Source organism: Etheostoma spectabile, chromosome 4, assembly GCF_008692095.1.
Source record: "Etheostoma spectabile isolate EspeVRDwgs_2016 chromosome 4, UIUC_Espe_1.0, whole genome shotgun sequence".
NCBI classification, from domain to species: Eukaryota; Metazoa; Chordata; class Actinopteri; order Perciformes; family Percidae; genus Etheostoma; species Etheostoma spectabile.
Window position 1 is genome coordinate 23,627,605 of NC_045736.1, and position 15,135 is coordinate 23,642,739.

Below are 15,135 nucleotides of genomic sequence, written 5' to 3' on the forward strand. Positions count from 1 at the left end.
AGTCCAGAGTTTAAATAAAACTAACTATATCCTCTAAATAACATTCTTGTCTTTACTTTTAGACAATTTATTTGAGATTATTGAGATATTGACACGTTTTCTTTTAGCAATGACACTATGAAACTTGAAGGTTTCTTGGTGACATTGTCAAAAGTCCCCATCAAGGAGATCACATGATCACACATGAGGCAGGGAGGATAACACGAACAACCCAGCCCACCCTATTATTGCACAGAATTGCTGTCTGATTTAATGTTTTTTTAAAAAAAAAAATTTTTGATCTCTCTTTGCAGAGATTAAACTACATAGACAAAGATTTTTAAAGAAATCTATAAAGAAAATAAAACTGCTCTCAAACACACTACCATCACCCTCCGGTTAGGGTTAGGGTTAGGGTAGAACGCAGTGCCCTGGATAGGCGCTGCGAGGGGCGCAGGCACAAGGAGACCCCCGGTGTGATTAAAACACTTAAAATCTCCTTAAAAGACATAGTTCGGTTCTAAAAAACTGTTTAAAAGGATTAGGGTTAGGGGTTTGGGTTGGGGTTTGGGTTTAGGGTTAGGGGGTTTGGGGTTGTGGGTTTGGGGTTAGGGTTGGGTTGGGTTAGGGTTTGGGGTTAGGGTTAGGGGGTTAGGGTTAGGGTTTGGAGTTAGGGTTAAGGGTTTGGGGTTAGGGTTACGGGGTTAGGGTTAGGGTTAGGGTTTGGGGTTAGGGTTTGGGGTTAGGTTAGGGGTTTGGGGTTAGGGTTAGGGGGTTAGGGTTAGGGTTAGGGGGTTAGGGTTAGGGGGTTTGGGTTAGGGGTTAGGGGGTTAGGGGTTGGGGTTAGGGTTTGGGTTTGTTAGGGTTAGGGTGGGTTATGGGGTTGGGTTAGGGTTAGGGGTTAGGGTAGGGTTTGGGGTTAGGGTTAGGGTTTGGTGGGTTAGGGTTTTGGGGTTAGGGTAGGGTTGGAGGGTTGGGGTTGGGGTTGGGTAGTTGGGTTAGGGTTTAGGGGTGGTTAGGGTTAGGGTTTGGTGGTGTTAGGGTTAGGGTTTGGGGTTAGGTTGGGGTTTGGGGGTTGGGTTAGGGTTTGGGTTAGGGTTAGGGGTTAGGGGGTTAGGGTTAGGGTTGGGGTTAGGGTTAGGGGTTAGGGTTGGGGTTAGGGTTGGGGGTTGGGGTAGGGTGGGTTGGGGTTAGGGTTTTGGGGTTAGGGTTAGGGTTTGGGGTTAGGGTTAGGGTGGGTTAGGGGTTAGGGTTGGGTTAGGGTTGGGTTGGGTTAGGGTGGGTTAGGGGTTTGGGTTAGGTTAGGGTTTGGGGTTAGGGTTGGGGTTGGGGTTAGGGTTAGGGTTAGGGGTTAGGGTTTGGGGTTAGGGTTGGGGGTTAGGGTTGGTTAGGGTTTGGGTTGGGGTTAGGGTTTGGGTAGGGTAAGGGGTTTGGGTTAGGGGTTAGGGTTGGGGTAGGGTTTAGGGTTAGGGTTTGGGGTGGTTAGGGGGTTGGGTGGGTTAGGGTTTAGGGGGGTTGGTTAGGGTTAGGGGGTTGGGTTAGGGTTTGGGGTTAGGGTTAGGGGTTTGGGGTTAGGGTGGTTAGGGTTAGGGGGTTGGGGTTAGGGTTGAGGGTTTGGGGTTAGGGTTTAGGTGGGTTGGGGTTAGGGTTAGGGGGTTAGGGTTAGGGTTGGGGTTAGGGTTAGGGGTTGGGTTGGGTTAGGGTTTGGGGTTAGGGTTTGGGTGGTGGGGTTAGGGTTTGGTGGTTAGGGTTGGGTTTGGGTTAGGGTTAGGGGTTGGGGTTAGGGTTAGGGTTTGGGGTTAGGGGTTAGGGTTAGGGGTGGTGTTGGGGTTAGGGTTAGGTTGGGGTTAGGGTTGGGTTAGGGTTAGGGGTTAGGTTAGGGTTTGGGGTTGGGTTAGGGGTTGGGGTTAGGTTGGGTTTGGGTTAGGGTGGGTTAGGGTTTGGGGTTAGGGTTAAGGGGTTGGGGTTAGGGTTAGGGTTTGGGGTTAGGGTTAGGGTTAGGGGGTTAGGGTAAGGGGTTTGGGGTTAGGGTTAGGGTTTGGGGTTAGGGTTTGGGGTTTAGGGTTTGGGTTAGGGTTGGGGTTAGGGTAGTGGGTTAGGGTTGGGTTGGGTTAGGGTTGGGTTAGGGTTTGGAGTTAGGGTTAGGGTTTGGGGTTAGGGTTAGGGGTGGGTAGGGTTGGAGTAGGGTTAAGGGGTTTTGGGGTTAGGGTTAGGGGTTGGGTTAGGGGTTAGGGTTAGGGGTTTAGGGGTTAGGGTTAGGGTTTGGGGTTAGGGTTAGGGGTTTGGGGTTAGGGTTAGGGGTTTGGGTAGTTAGGGTTTGGGTTGGGTTAGGGGTTAGGGTTAGGGGTTAGGGTTAGGGGGTTAGGTTTAGAGGTTTGGGGTTAGGGTTAGGGTTTGGAGTTAGGATTAGGGTTTGGGGTTAGGGTTAGGGTTAGGGTTATTGTGCATGTGAGACAGAAGGGGTTGAACTGCGTTTATATGGGGACAATTTCAAGTCTTTTCTGTAGTTAAGATAGTTCAATCTGGACCAAAGTGGTGGACAAACCGACATTGCCATTTGCAGAGCCACAGAGCTAGCATTGCTAAAAATGAAAAAGACAAAGTGGGAAAAGTAAAAACAAAACAAACAAACAAAGGTTTAATCATTAATCTGTAGCTGGTCTTTGGTCAGTGGTTGACTTATGCTGGTATAGTTATGAATAACAATAAAAGTTGTCTAATCTTTTAAAGGTACATGGAATATTTGATTGAATGAAATTCTTCTAGTCTATGTTCAGCACAGGTGTCACCAGATGGACTGAAGTCTACATAAAGGGGTCTATGGGGTGTAGTTTAAAATGTGAAAATGATGTTATGTGGCATGCATTGATGAAACATTTCCTCTGTTGTTTCTCAGGGTTTAACGGTACAGGTGGAGGATGTGAGGCTCAGGGCCACTTACTCTCAGAGGAAAAGGATTCCAATCACTGAGGGCTTTTTGGAGGTGAAAGATGGAGGAAAATGGAGACAGATCTGCAATGAGGAGTGGACAGAAAAGAACAGCAGGGTCATCTGTGGCATGTACGGCTTCCCTGGAGAGAAACGCTTCAATGCCCGACCCTACAAGTGAGTTATGGTGCTGGGGCTAGCAGCAGGATTTAAATAAGGCCAGTTAGATAGCTAGTTAGTAGTTAGAAGTCTTCACATTAGGTGAAATCTAACATTTTACCTTTAACTTTTTGTTGAGTCAATTACAGTTTAGATTATGGGAATATAATAGTGCTACATGTATAATGAATTATTTTAAATCCACACCTGTGTCAAAAACATGTTGTATTCCTGTATGATACATTTTATGTAACCTTAAGATTTCTTTCACTGTTAATTTTCAGTCTTAGTATATTTAGGAATGATTTATCATCAGAAACGTTACGTAAGCACATTTATTTACACTGGTCATCACTCAACCCTTCATCTGCATTCCACACTGAGACTAAACAGACTTGAGCATGGAGATTCTTGACAAGAAGCCAAAAAGTGCCAGTTGAAGTTTTAGAGAATGAAGGATGGGCCTTGCTGGGAAGCCACTGAATGCATCACGTTGTGAAACCGTGGCTCTTTTGGGTGCATGTAATTGTTTCCCTTATTTCCTAGAACACTTTGTGTCTTATTATTTGTATCTGCCAACACGGAAGTTCATAATAAAACAGATGTTTACGGCATGTGAGAGAATAACCACATGAGGAACTCTCCCAATCTGGTAACTACATGAAAGAGAACACCATGTTTCTCTCTAAGCTCAGCCTGAGGTACAATGCCAACAATCCAAAGTTTTTTTTAGAAAACAAATGTGGCTACCTACCCTCCAAGAAGAACATATCTTTGTTGGTTTGGTCTTCAGTAAGGTTTATGTGCATGAGTTTATGTGTTCATGTTAGTCTAATCTATGTATTACTGTATGCACATCCAGTCAGTGACGGTCTCTATAATCATTTGAAAGGCTCCCAGAACCACAGTTCCACCACAGTCAAATTAAGACCAGAGAAACGTCAGACATGCAATTGATTTAGAAAACTGTGAGTCAACGGGATAATTACGTATGATGTGGTCAAATGTGCAATTATTATTTAAATGGATGCTTCTGACTTTGTGTAAGGATGCCTATGATGATGTAAGATGAAGGCGAAGAAGATGACTTTGATTAAAAAGGTCTCTATTTTTTTAGTTTTGGTAGACATGATCTCATCTGATGTTATGCTATTCGGACATATGGATGCATTTTAACTGAGGAAAGCACACTATAAGGTGCATCAAACTAGCAAAGAACACTTTGTTTTTTGTTTATCACCTAAGATCATAAAGTCTGTGTAGATTTTAAAGTGCGTGGTCTCACGAAGTTCACTGTTTTACAGAGGTGAAGGATCACAATCAATCTGTATCTGGAATAGCAAAGGACAGCTCTATTCACCAAATGTGCCAATAACAGTGCAACAAAATTAAAAACTCAATAAAATTTAGCATCTCCTCCAAGACATTGTTCTTGTATTCAAATCGTCTTGGAAGCTACATTCTGTTTACACCATCTGGATAAGCAGTAAGTAGCTCATGCTGGTTTCATTACATGGTCTGCTTCTTCCAAGGCCCGGACCTGTTGTTGGAGTCCTCAATGACCCTGCTAACTTCTATTCAAGTGTGGGGTTCATGAGAGTAGTAAGGTACTCTCACAACAATACCCCCATTGTCCTTCACAGTGTAGTATGGTTATTGTTGTCCTACTTCCCATAAAACAGCTGCTAAATATTTCTGTGGGGGTGTGAGAAAGAATTGTAAAATATTTCATGCACTAATTGGGCTGATGTTATAAAATACTTTAATGTTATGCCAACCATTTTCCAAACCTTTTTTGTTTTAGATGCCCTAGAGGTTTTTAATACCTGCAGTGGTTCAGACCTGTATGGTATACAATTACTTTTTTGTCTTTAAATTCATTTGACATAGAAAGTCTCACCTCAGTATGTCCACCTTGTTAGGTAACCAAAATTGGCATTGACTGTTTTGAAAGCTCTTCTTTGTTGTTGTGTGATGTTGTCTTATGGAAATGCAGCTCAGCGGTTGATAATTACAGTGGTGCTCAAAAGTTTACATACACATGCTTAAGTGACTAAAAAGAGGAATAAAAAAATCATGGTTTGGAAATTTATTTAATACCTAATTAAAAAATGAGGTAAAATCCAAACCTTTAAGGACACCAATTTCTTTGTGAATGAATAACGTATTGTAAAATAATAAATGTTCTTATTTAAAATACAGGGGTCATAAGTATACATACCCCTATGTTAATTCCCATAGAGGCAGGCGATTTTTATTATTAAAGGCCAGTTATTTCCTGGATTCAGGATATATGCATCCTGATAAGTTCCCTTGGCCTTTAGAATTAAAAATAGCCCCACATCCTCATATCTTCACCATGCTTAGAGATAGGCATGGGATACTTTCTATAAAATCATCTCTCAATGCAAATCAAACCAGGTATTAGTCTAACTGAATAAAACCATGCCTATCTCTAAGCATGGTGAAGAGTATGTGATGATGTGGGGCTATTTAATTCTAAAGGCCAAGGGAACTTTATCAGGATGCATAATATCGAATCCAGGAAATAACTGGCCTTTAATAATAAAAATCTGCCTGCCTCTATGGGAATTTAACATAGGGGTATGTATACTTATGACCCCTGTATTTTAAATAAGAACATTTATTTATTTACAATACGTTATTCATTCACAAAGAAAATTGGTGTCCTAAAGGTTTGGATTTACTCATTTTTAATTTAGGTATTAAAATAAATTTCCAAAAACATGATTTTTTATTCCTCTTTTTAGTCAACTTAAGCATGTGTATGTAAACTTTTGAGCACCACTGTAAGTGTTCAATATCAGAGCTTCTCAGCCAGCACTTGAATGCACCAAGCGGACCACTTTTCAAAGCAATCAATGCATCAGCATTACCATGCAAAGATGACATAACATCACGAAAAAGGCTGACTACATGTTTACTGTGATGGATCACCATCCTGAAGCAAGTATGCAGGTTTTGGCATGAACCACCACGGGCACCCAAAAAGATGGAAAAAAGTTGTCATTCTTTAACATAAAAAACGACAACATGCTTTCTAAAGTGTCTGACTGGAATCTAAATTTACACAAATGAACAGAAAAAGCATAAAGTATAATATGTAACAGTTTGTATTGTTGTATCATTCCTTCTCAGATTGCTGGCCACGCGTCGTAAGAAGAACTTCTGGGGTTTCTCTGTCAACTGCACAGGCAACGAGGCTGACCTGTCCGATTGTAAGATGGGTGGAGAGATAAAGCGAAAGGGCAACAGCACCTGTGAGCAGGGCATGCCTGTAGTGGTCAGCTGTGTGCCTGGACGGGCCTTTGCTCCCAGTGTCAGCGCCGGCTACAGGAAGGCCTACAGGTTGGAGGTAGGTCGGATTTTGCACGCTTTGCTGCACAGCCAATTCGTAGTAAGCTCTGTCACTTTGTAGGAAAAAGGTCTTGGGTTTAAAACTCAGCAGTAGTCCTTTTTGTGTGGTGTTTGCATGTTATTTCAGTGTTAAAATGAACAACAGGGATATTTAACTGTTTATGTGGCAATGTGCAGTGCTTCATTAGAGTTATTGGCGGTTTTAATTAGGTAAAGTCAATGTACAGGAATTTGTCTTGATAGCATTTATGAAAGGTCAGACAACCAACTTATTCATTATTACTTAACAGTGCATATTGAAATAATGAGACAGAAAGGAAAACTGGACGTTTAACTGCAATACTAGCCATAGACTGTGTTAAAAATACTTAATAAATTACTGTGCAAATGCAGGCAGCTTGTCTGGCAAAGGAGGAAGGTTGAGGTCAATAATTGCATTGGATTTTGGTGACTTTGTTTGACTGAGCAGAATCAGATGTTTGGAAAAACTGAGTGTTTCTAATAAGGAAGAAAACAGTCATGATTAAGAGTAATCCCATCTGGACAACTCTTGACAAATCTTCACTTGTGGAAGAACAACTAACTGAAAAATATCAGCAGACTCCCTGAAGACTCCCTGAAGTTGCAGATGTTTGACATTTCTTGAATAATTTCTGATTATGAGTTAGACTCTTCTATTAACTCATCTTTATTTAAAAAAAAAAACATGAATGGGATTTTCTAATGCAAATTTGAATGTCCAATTCAAAATGTTTGCTGTCCAAATATGCTGCTGCGTCATTACGTTATAAGAATCATAACATTTTTTATGTAAATACGAACTTGAGGAAGCCCATGATACACTATACTATAATTAATTATTGATAAATCAAGCACTTGGTTACACAATTTCCTTCTTATTAATTGATTGACCCTCTAGTCACGCATCTGGATTGGATGAATTCTAAACATCTGTCTTTATATAATATATATATATATATATATATATATATATATCAAATTAAAAGTATTTTTTTGCTTGGTGTTTATTAGTTGTTTTGTTTTGCTTGGTGCTGTTGTTGTACAGTTTATATCATTACCAAGGTAACAATTATTTTCTCTCTGCCACGTTAAATGTGGAACAATTGTAATCCAAGTAGGACATCAGGAGTGTACAAGTGAATTATTTTTATACTTTCAGTTGTTGTTTTTTTAATTTATATCTCTGATCAGAATCAGAATCAGTTGTTACGGCCAAGTAAGTGTGAACACAAACAGTGAATTTAATTCCTCTTGCTCTCAAAGTACATACACATTTGGCAAAAAAAATAACAAAGTCTTAAAGCCAGACATAAACATTTAACTACTATGTACAGATAAAAGTTTGCATATAAAAAGTTAATGTACACACACACACACACACACACACACACACCACACACCACACACACAATGAGGATTTCATCTCTAAAGCAAAAGCAGTTATGAGCAATGTGTGCAGCAAAGTAAGCCTGCTGCCTGCTTGTGTATTGATCTTGAGCAAATCATTATTCAGGATATGAATATGAATTATTGAAGACAACACACTACATGGTCATGATGCTGCATACTTATGCAAATATGTCCAAATGTAGAAGAGATGACTCATTAAAATAAATGAATCCAGTTAATTCAAACTTCATCAATTGCTGTAGATTTTAGTAATAACAATTTGAATTCTATGTAACATTTTCACTAATCTTGGACTGTTTCTGTAGCAACCCCTGGTGCGTCTTAGAGGCGGAGCAATGATTGGTGAGGGGCGAGTGGAGGTGTTGAAGAACGGGGAGTGGGGGACAGTGTGTGACGACAACTGGAACATTCGAGCTGCCACCGTTGTGTGTCGAGAGCTGGGGTTCGGTACCGCCAAAGAGGCCTTGAGTGGTGCCCGACTAGGACAAGGTATGACCTACAGATTAGTCACTCTATATACTGTAAATGTTGGTACACTTATATGGAGAGTATAGAGAGTGTTTCCAAATAAAATAAAATGTAAAATGATTTCAAAATATAGACTTTTTATAGACAGTCCCTTCACACATTCAGGAATCTTTCAGGCTTTTAGCTTTGATGACAGTCCACATTTACAGAACTTAATACTCAACAGAATTCCAAGCACAGCTTCAAGCAGAACTTATTCCCAGCTGTGAAAATTACAGTTATGGACTGAAACTAAAGATCTCCACCTTCACATCATCAGTGGCCTCTATATCACCACCTGTTTCTTTCTCACTTAAATCAGCACAGACCTTAAGTCAGCATATAAATACATTGGGGAGTATATGGAATAGCACATTAATGCTTATACCTAGACCCAGAATCTGATTCTGTGAAATGCAATATACCACAGCCTTATAAGAATCACATGTGCGTTGGCACTGTTGTCCTCTCCTCTGTCTTATTCTCACAGCAAAACACAAGAGTGCACAAAATGTTCCAGAAAGAAAAAAAACTGCCTTCATGGGTTGCAGAGGAATTCTTTGTTGGAGAGTGCACAAGGTTATTTGAGGGATAACCTCTTTACGAGCTGACCACTCCATCCTAAAAGGGGTGCGATACACAGACCAGAGGCTTGAAATAACTGATTGAATTTGTTTTCAAAAGTCACTGAATTGGACTAAACAAGAATTTCAATAAAACTTAAATGGTACTTCTTAAATGGAATAAGGGACTAGTTTTTAGGCGTATTTCTCATATTTTCTATGTAACTCATTTTCAGCTGATAAAGGCATTTGCATTTAGTGTTTTTTTTCTTGGCCCATTGTGATTTATTGTGATCATTTATGTGATCCACTGGCTGCATGTCTGTTTCAGTCTTTGGCTGTAGTTCCAGAACTCTCATCACTAGAGACATTCCTGTTGAGTCACATAAGAAGAAACCCAGCATGGAGGGAGTACTCGCACATGTTTTTATGGAAAACTCCACAACACTGAGAAAAAAAAAGACGAGAGAGAGAATTTTTGTTTTTTGGGCCTCAAGTGTCTCATTTTCATTGGACATAGTTGACTGCTGGTTTGCATTGCGTTGTAATTCTAGGGAACAGGACATCTTAGATTTATCTTTAGATGAACTTGTTGACGAGACTCCAGCTCTTTAGTCGGGAATAGTTGGCAGTACAGGCGTGTGTTTCCTAAAAGCAATGTGTAACCCAAAGATCAGCTTTCTTCTCTCCAGTAAATAGATGACAGTTCTTATTCTCATGTCCTGTGACTTACATGTTGCCAATGCTCCAGCTGTTTTCCAAATTTTTATTGACAACAAGTTTAGTCAGAAGTTCAACAGAATCACAATTTTTAATTTGTGTGATGCGTTTGTTTCTCTCAAGGGATCGGGCCGGTCCACATGAACGAGGTGGAGTGCTCTGGGTTTGAAAAGTCACTGACTGAGTGCTACTTCAACCGTGATGCTGTGGGCTGCAGCCATGAGGAAGATGCAGCTGTCAGGTGTAACATTCCTGCCATGGGCTTCAACAAAAGAGTGAGTACCCAAATTCTCTCTATCTCTATAGTATAAAAAATAAAGGTTTGCATAGAACTGGAGGATACACCTGTCTATCTCTGTCCTTAGCTCCGGTTAAATGGCGGCCGTAATCCTTATGAGGGTCGTGTGGAGGTTCTGGCAGAGAAGAATGGCTCTCTGGTGTGGGGCACAGTGTGCAGTGACAGCTGGGGGACCATGGAGGCCATGGTAGTGTGCAGACAGCTGGGCTTGGGCTTTGCTAGTCATGCTTTCCAGGTATGGACTCTTGAGTACATGTTGCTCTCCACATCTACTTCCAACAAGTCATTCTGATAATGAGCTTATCTTTACTGGACAGGCTTTCAGCAAAAAAAATGACAGGCTGTAGTTTAGGCTCTGGCATAACACTGGCACTCCAAACTGGACTTTTTATAATTCATGCCAACATTCCAGTATATTTGATATACAGTACTTAGTAATTCACTCACACATTAAAAGGAAATTTTATATTTTGCTTCTTGTGTTTGTACACATGGTAATATTACTTAAAGGAAATGTCAAGTCACTAAAACACATGACATCTTGTATGTGTGGAATATACTGGACCTTGCAGAAACATAGCTTTTAACAGCAGCAGGACATGTATTAAGCTAAATGGTTCAACTTCTATGCAAGCCAGCCTGCACAATGGTAATAAACCATATATATAATATACAGCATAATTTATATTTCATTTCATTGTCCATTAATCATAATGGATTGGACATGACATGAAAGTTACAGCCATGTGTAATACGCACTATATGAAACCACTCTGGCAGTACTACCCCCTGTTTGTGTGTGTGTGTGCCTGCGTGTCAGTGGATTCCAGTAACTCTCACTTCAACAATCTTGAGCTTTGTTCATCCCAGAGGGCAAAGTAAGGTTGTAACTGTCTAACTTCAAAAACACAGTCAGTGCAGTTAGCGGGTCAGGGGTGGTAAACTCTTCAGCAGGAGTAAACGGGAAAAGTCTTGGTTTGCTGTTTGAAGTTTAGTGGAGCTTTTCACCGGTAAAGCCTGCGGAATGACTCGGCTGCATCACAGTTCTGTCCTGCTTATGTTCACGTCTTGGTTTTTAAAGGAGACCCACAGTGCTTGCTTTATGTCTTAAGGTGAGAGGCCTGTAGAGTTTAAGACCCTCCTTGTGTTTTATATAGTTTTATTTTCAAACCATTTGTGGTTTAGGATGATATAAGTCTGGAAAGTATGTGTGAATCACAGGGACATCCGCTGATAGCAGCGGGGGGGAGGGGTTACGAGTGGAATTTGGACTGGATCTGTTGGAGGCTATTTATCTCACTAAAGTGTGTTTGGGACAATTATGTGAATGCACTTCTAATAAGACATGTAAACATGCCATCGTGTGTTTGCAGTCACCGCTTGAGCTTCTGCCTTTTAGTCAAGTATAGTTCAATATTGTGCTTTTCCAGTGTGAAATAAAGGGTCCATTTGTGATTCAAAGTAGCCATTTTAATAAAATGAAAGCACAATTCAATGCTAAGTCAAAGAACCAGGTCAAAATTTATAATAACATGTCCCTTTATCACCACATTCAGTAAGTTGCCATTACATAAGAGTTCTCGTGTTAACCACAGGTTTAGGAGTCATAAACGTCTGCTCTTTGTTATTGTAGCAGAGCAGGGACTGAGTCTCTCTAGAGACTCTTTACTGTCTGAATTTTAAATACTTTTGCAGGCAAAACCCCACCACCAGATGGAACAAATGACACGAAGCTTAAACTATACTGCTATGTCCGCCCCTCTCCTCAGCCCACCAGCAAACACTATCATATCCATATCCCTCAGCTCACTTTCTTTCTCATGAATCCTCCAGTTTCTTGGAAGACAACGGAAAGTGTGATTTACAGGTCGTTTTCAATGTGGCCTGCAAAATGCTGTAATTGTCCTGTAATAATTCAGGACTGTGAGGACAACAGCGCACCTCTTGATGTGTGTGTGTGTGTGTGTGTGCGTGCGTGCGTGCGTGCGTGCGTGCGTGTGCATGCGTGCGTGTAAGATCCTTTGATTAGAGTTGCCCTCTGGGACAACTGGGGTAACATATCCCACATTAAATAAAGGAAGAAAATAAAGTTCATGTTTATACCCAAAACGTTCCCACACACATTTCCAAAACATTTGAGCAACAAGATCTTCATCTGCTTGATTCCAGCTAACTCAGGCCTAAATTAATGAACCTATGTAATAATGCTGTGGATTTGAGACTTGGAATTAAGTCCGGTTTAAAGGAATAGTTTGACATTCTGGAAATAATACTTATTCACTTTCTGGTTGAGAGTCCAGTGAGAGTAGTATCAATCTTCTCATTTACGTCTTAGTAAGTATAATAAATAAATAATTGCATTTCCAAAATATCAAATTCATTTAAGTCACAGAAATGATGACTTAAGACTGTACTCACTTTGGACTTGACTGCCTAAATCACATCATTAAATCAGGCCTATGCATTTAAGGGACTTTGTCTCAAAAAAGTAGTAGTTCCGATAAAAAATGTACGTTTTGTTTGTCAGCAGCACTTGTTTACGTTATTTAACGTTAGAGGTCTGTCCAAACCGACTGAGAGGCAGCGAGATGGGATTCAGTTGAGTCATACCTGGTTTCTATGCTTCTCTTTAATCAGGAAACATGGTACTGGCAAGGAGATACCTCGGCTGATGCTGTTGTGATGAGTGGAGTGAGATGTTCAGGAACTGAGATAACTCTGGATCAGTGTCTACATCACGGGAAACACATTCTCTGTCCCAAAGGCGGTGGACGCTTCGCTGCGGGGGTCTCCTGTACTCAGGGTAAGAAACTGTAGATTACAAACACTGTAAACATTCAGAATCTAACGAAGATTTTCATGGAAGACATTTCAATGCGTAGGAAAAGCAAAAATGTATATGAGGAAATTAATGAATTGGCTGCTTCATTTTCCTTGTCCTTGTATTGTGCATGCTGGCTCACTGTCACACCGTAATGACTTCCTGGAACACTTAAGTAGAACAGAGCCATTGTTAATGTTACTACTAACACCTGTGCTTTTCCTACTATGACGAGTCAACATGTCTGCAGTGTAATAGGCCTGTAAACTAGAAAACTGATGCTGAAAAATAAAATAAAATATGTGGTCAATACTGTACTATCATACTAAAAGGAATATTTCTTTTAAATATTTTGTCAAAGACTAACTTGATGCTGTACAGCTTTTTGGAGAACTTTGATTTTGGGTGATACATGCTGTTCCTAACCACCACGACCCTGTTGCTCTCTCACTCCCAGCGGCCCCAGACCTGGTCCTTAGTGCCCAGGCTGTGGAGCAGACCACCTACCTGGAGGACAGACCCATGTACGCGCTGCAGTGTGCCCATGAGGAGCGCTGTCTGTCCAGCAGTGCTGACAAAGCCGACCCCAGCTCCTACCGCCGCCTTCTCCGCTTCTCTTCCCGGATCCACAACAATGGCCAGTCAGACTTCAGGCCACGGGCCGCACACCACTCCTGGATTTGGCACGAGTGTCACAGGTGAGACCTCAACGAGACCTACAGTTTGTAGTTTGCTGCTGCTTTTATAATAGTGACTGTATGAAACCTGATCTGTTATTTTTAAATGATTACACTGGGGTAAATTGTTGTTATTCCTAATGCTCAATGTCAGGCTCATTAATCCTTTGAGGGGGAAAAAGCAGAGTATAATACAATGTATTAAATACTGTATTTCTGAAACTGAATGAAATTTGGGCTGAATCTTGAAGGCATTTTTATATTTAAACCTAGTAAATAATGAATTACCAACATCTAACTGTCCTGTAATTTCCTATATCCCACTGGCGTTTTCCCCTGTACTCCTGCTATAAATGCTGTTCGGAGTGGGTCACAGATAAGAGCATGGGTGTTATTGTGGATCTGCTAAATATAGGCATATATCGGATGTTTCAACATTGTGTTTGTCCTTGTTTGATCCAGACATTACCACAGTATGGAGGTTTTCACCCACTATGACTTGCTGACTCTAAACGGCACTAAAGTGGCAGAGGGACACAAAGCCAGCTTCTGTTTGGAGGACACTTACTGTGACGAGGGTGAATATTCTTCCTTCCCTTTTCATTTTTTATTTCCTACTGTGGTTGTTTAGAATTGTGCTACCCAGTTCTGGTTTAACACGATTTCCTTTCATAAGAAGCAAATATAGGATTAAAACTTTTTTTTAAATGTTTTTGTTGACTGTTTGATTTGATGAAAATATCTGAAATAAAATCAGATCTGAATGTTTTAATGCCAAAACTAAAACTGTGCTGAATGCCGACAGGTATCCAGAAGAGGTATGAATGTGCAAACTTTGGGGCACAAGGCATCACAGTTGGCTGCTGGGATACCTACAGGCACGACATTGACTGTCAGTGGATTGACATTACAGATTTGAAGCCTGGCGACTACATCTTCCAGGTAAAACCTTTCTGCTGCTGGAAAAATTGTCTCATCTCCAGCCAGCCTAGTCCTATAGACCAAACAGATACCAAGACTTTCCACGTCTCTGTGACTGCTTGTGTCATATACCTTTATTCAGACTTTAACAGGCTAACGAGGGTTGTTGAAGGACCGAGAACTTTCTGACGGACACTTTGCCAGCTGCAGAAACTAGATTTCCAAACTCTGACATCCTCCACTAGAAAGTCATCTTTTTGAATCCATTTTCTTTTTTTAAACAAGTTACCCTGCCACCCTCTTAGTCTAGGCCAATCTACATTTGTCTTATTCGGTCCTTAGTAGTGCTCAAAAAAGAACTTCATGTATTGATGAAAGAGTGCTTTTTTGACGTCTACCTTTTTTTGATCTCTCAGGTTGTGATAAACCCCAACTATGAGGTTGCAGAATCAGATTACACCAACAACATTATGAGGTGCCGCTCCCGGTACGATGGACAGCGGATATGGACATACAACTGTTATATAGGTGAGACTATTACTTTAGAAGGACCATAAGCTCCTCTGCAGTATGATTACAACAATTAGATTACTGGTTATTATAGTAAAGCGTCAAGTTCAGAGGAAAATGAAGCCGCATTAAAGACTTTTCATGAAACATTGTATAATGAAAGAGAACATTTAGCACAGTTTAGTTGTGGGGTTTTGAACAAAATAAATTACACACACACACACACACACACACACACACACA

General features: G+C 40.8%; 1 protein-coding gene across 1 annotated transcript in view; it reads left to right on the forward strand.

Annotated features, from left to right (window-relative positions):
- The window catches only part of loxl2a (lysyl oxidase-like 2a), a 32,768-nt gene that overhangs the window by 12,350 nt on the left and 5,283 nt on the right, over positions 1-15,135 (forward strand). The window contains exons 4-13 of the mRNA XM_032512735.1: positions 2,876-3,084; positions 6,226-6,442; positions 8,181-8,364; positions 9,789-9,940; positions 10,031-10,198; positions 12,601-12,766; positions 13,242-13,482; positions 13,924-14,039; positions 14,267-14,403; positions 14,799-14,910. Coding sequence (XP_032368626.1) covers positions 2,876-3,084; positions 6,226-6,442; positions 8,181-8,364; positions 9,789-9,940; positions 10,031-10,198; positions 12,601-12,766; positions 13,242-13,482; positions 13,924-14,039; positions 14,267-14,403; positions 14,799-14,910 — 1,702 coding nt within the window. The remainder of the gene's footprint in view (positions 1-2,875; positions 3,085-6,225; positions 6,443-8,180; positions 8,365-9,788; positions 9,941-10,030; positions 10,199-12,600; positions 12,767-13,241; positions 13,483-13,923; positions 14,040-14,266; positions 14,404-14,798; positions 14,911-15,135) is intronic.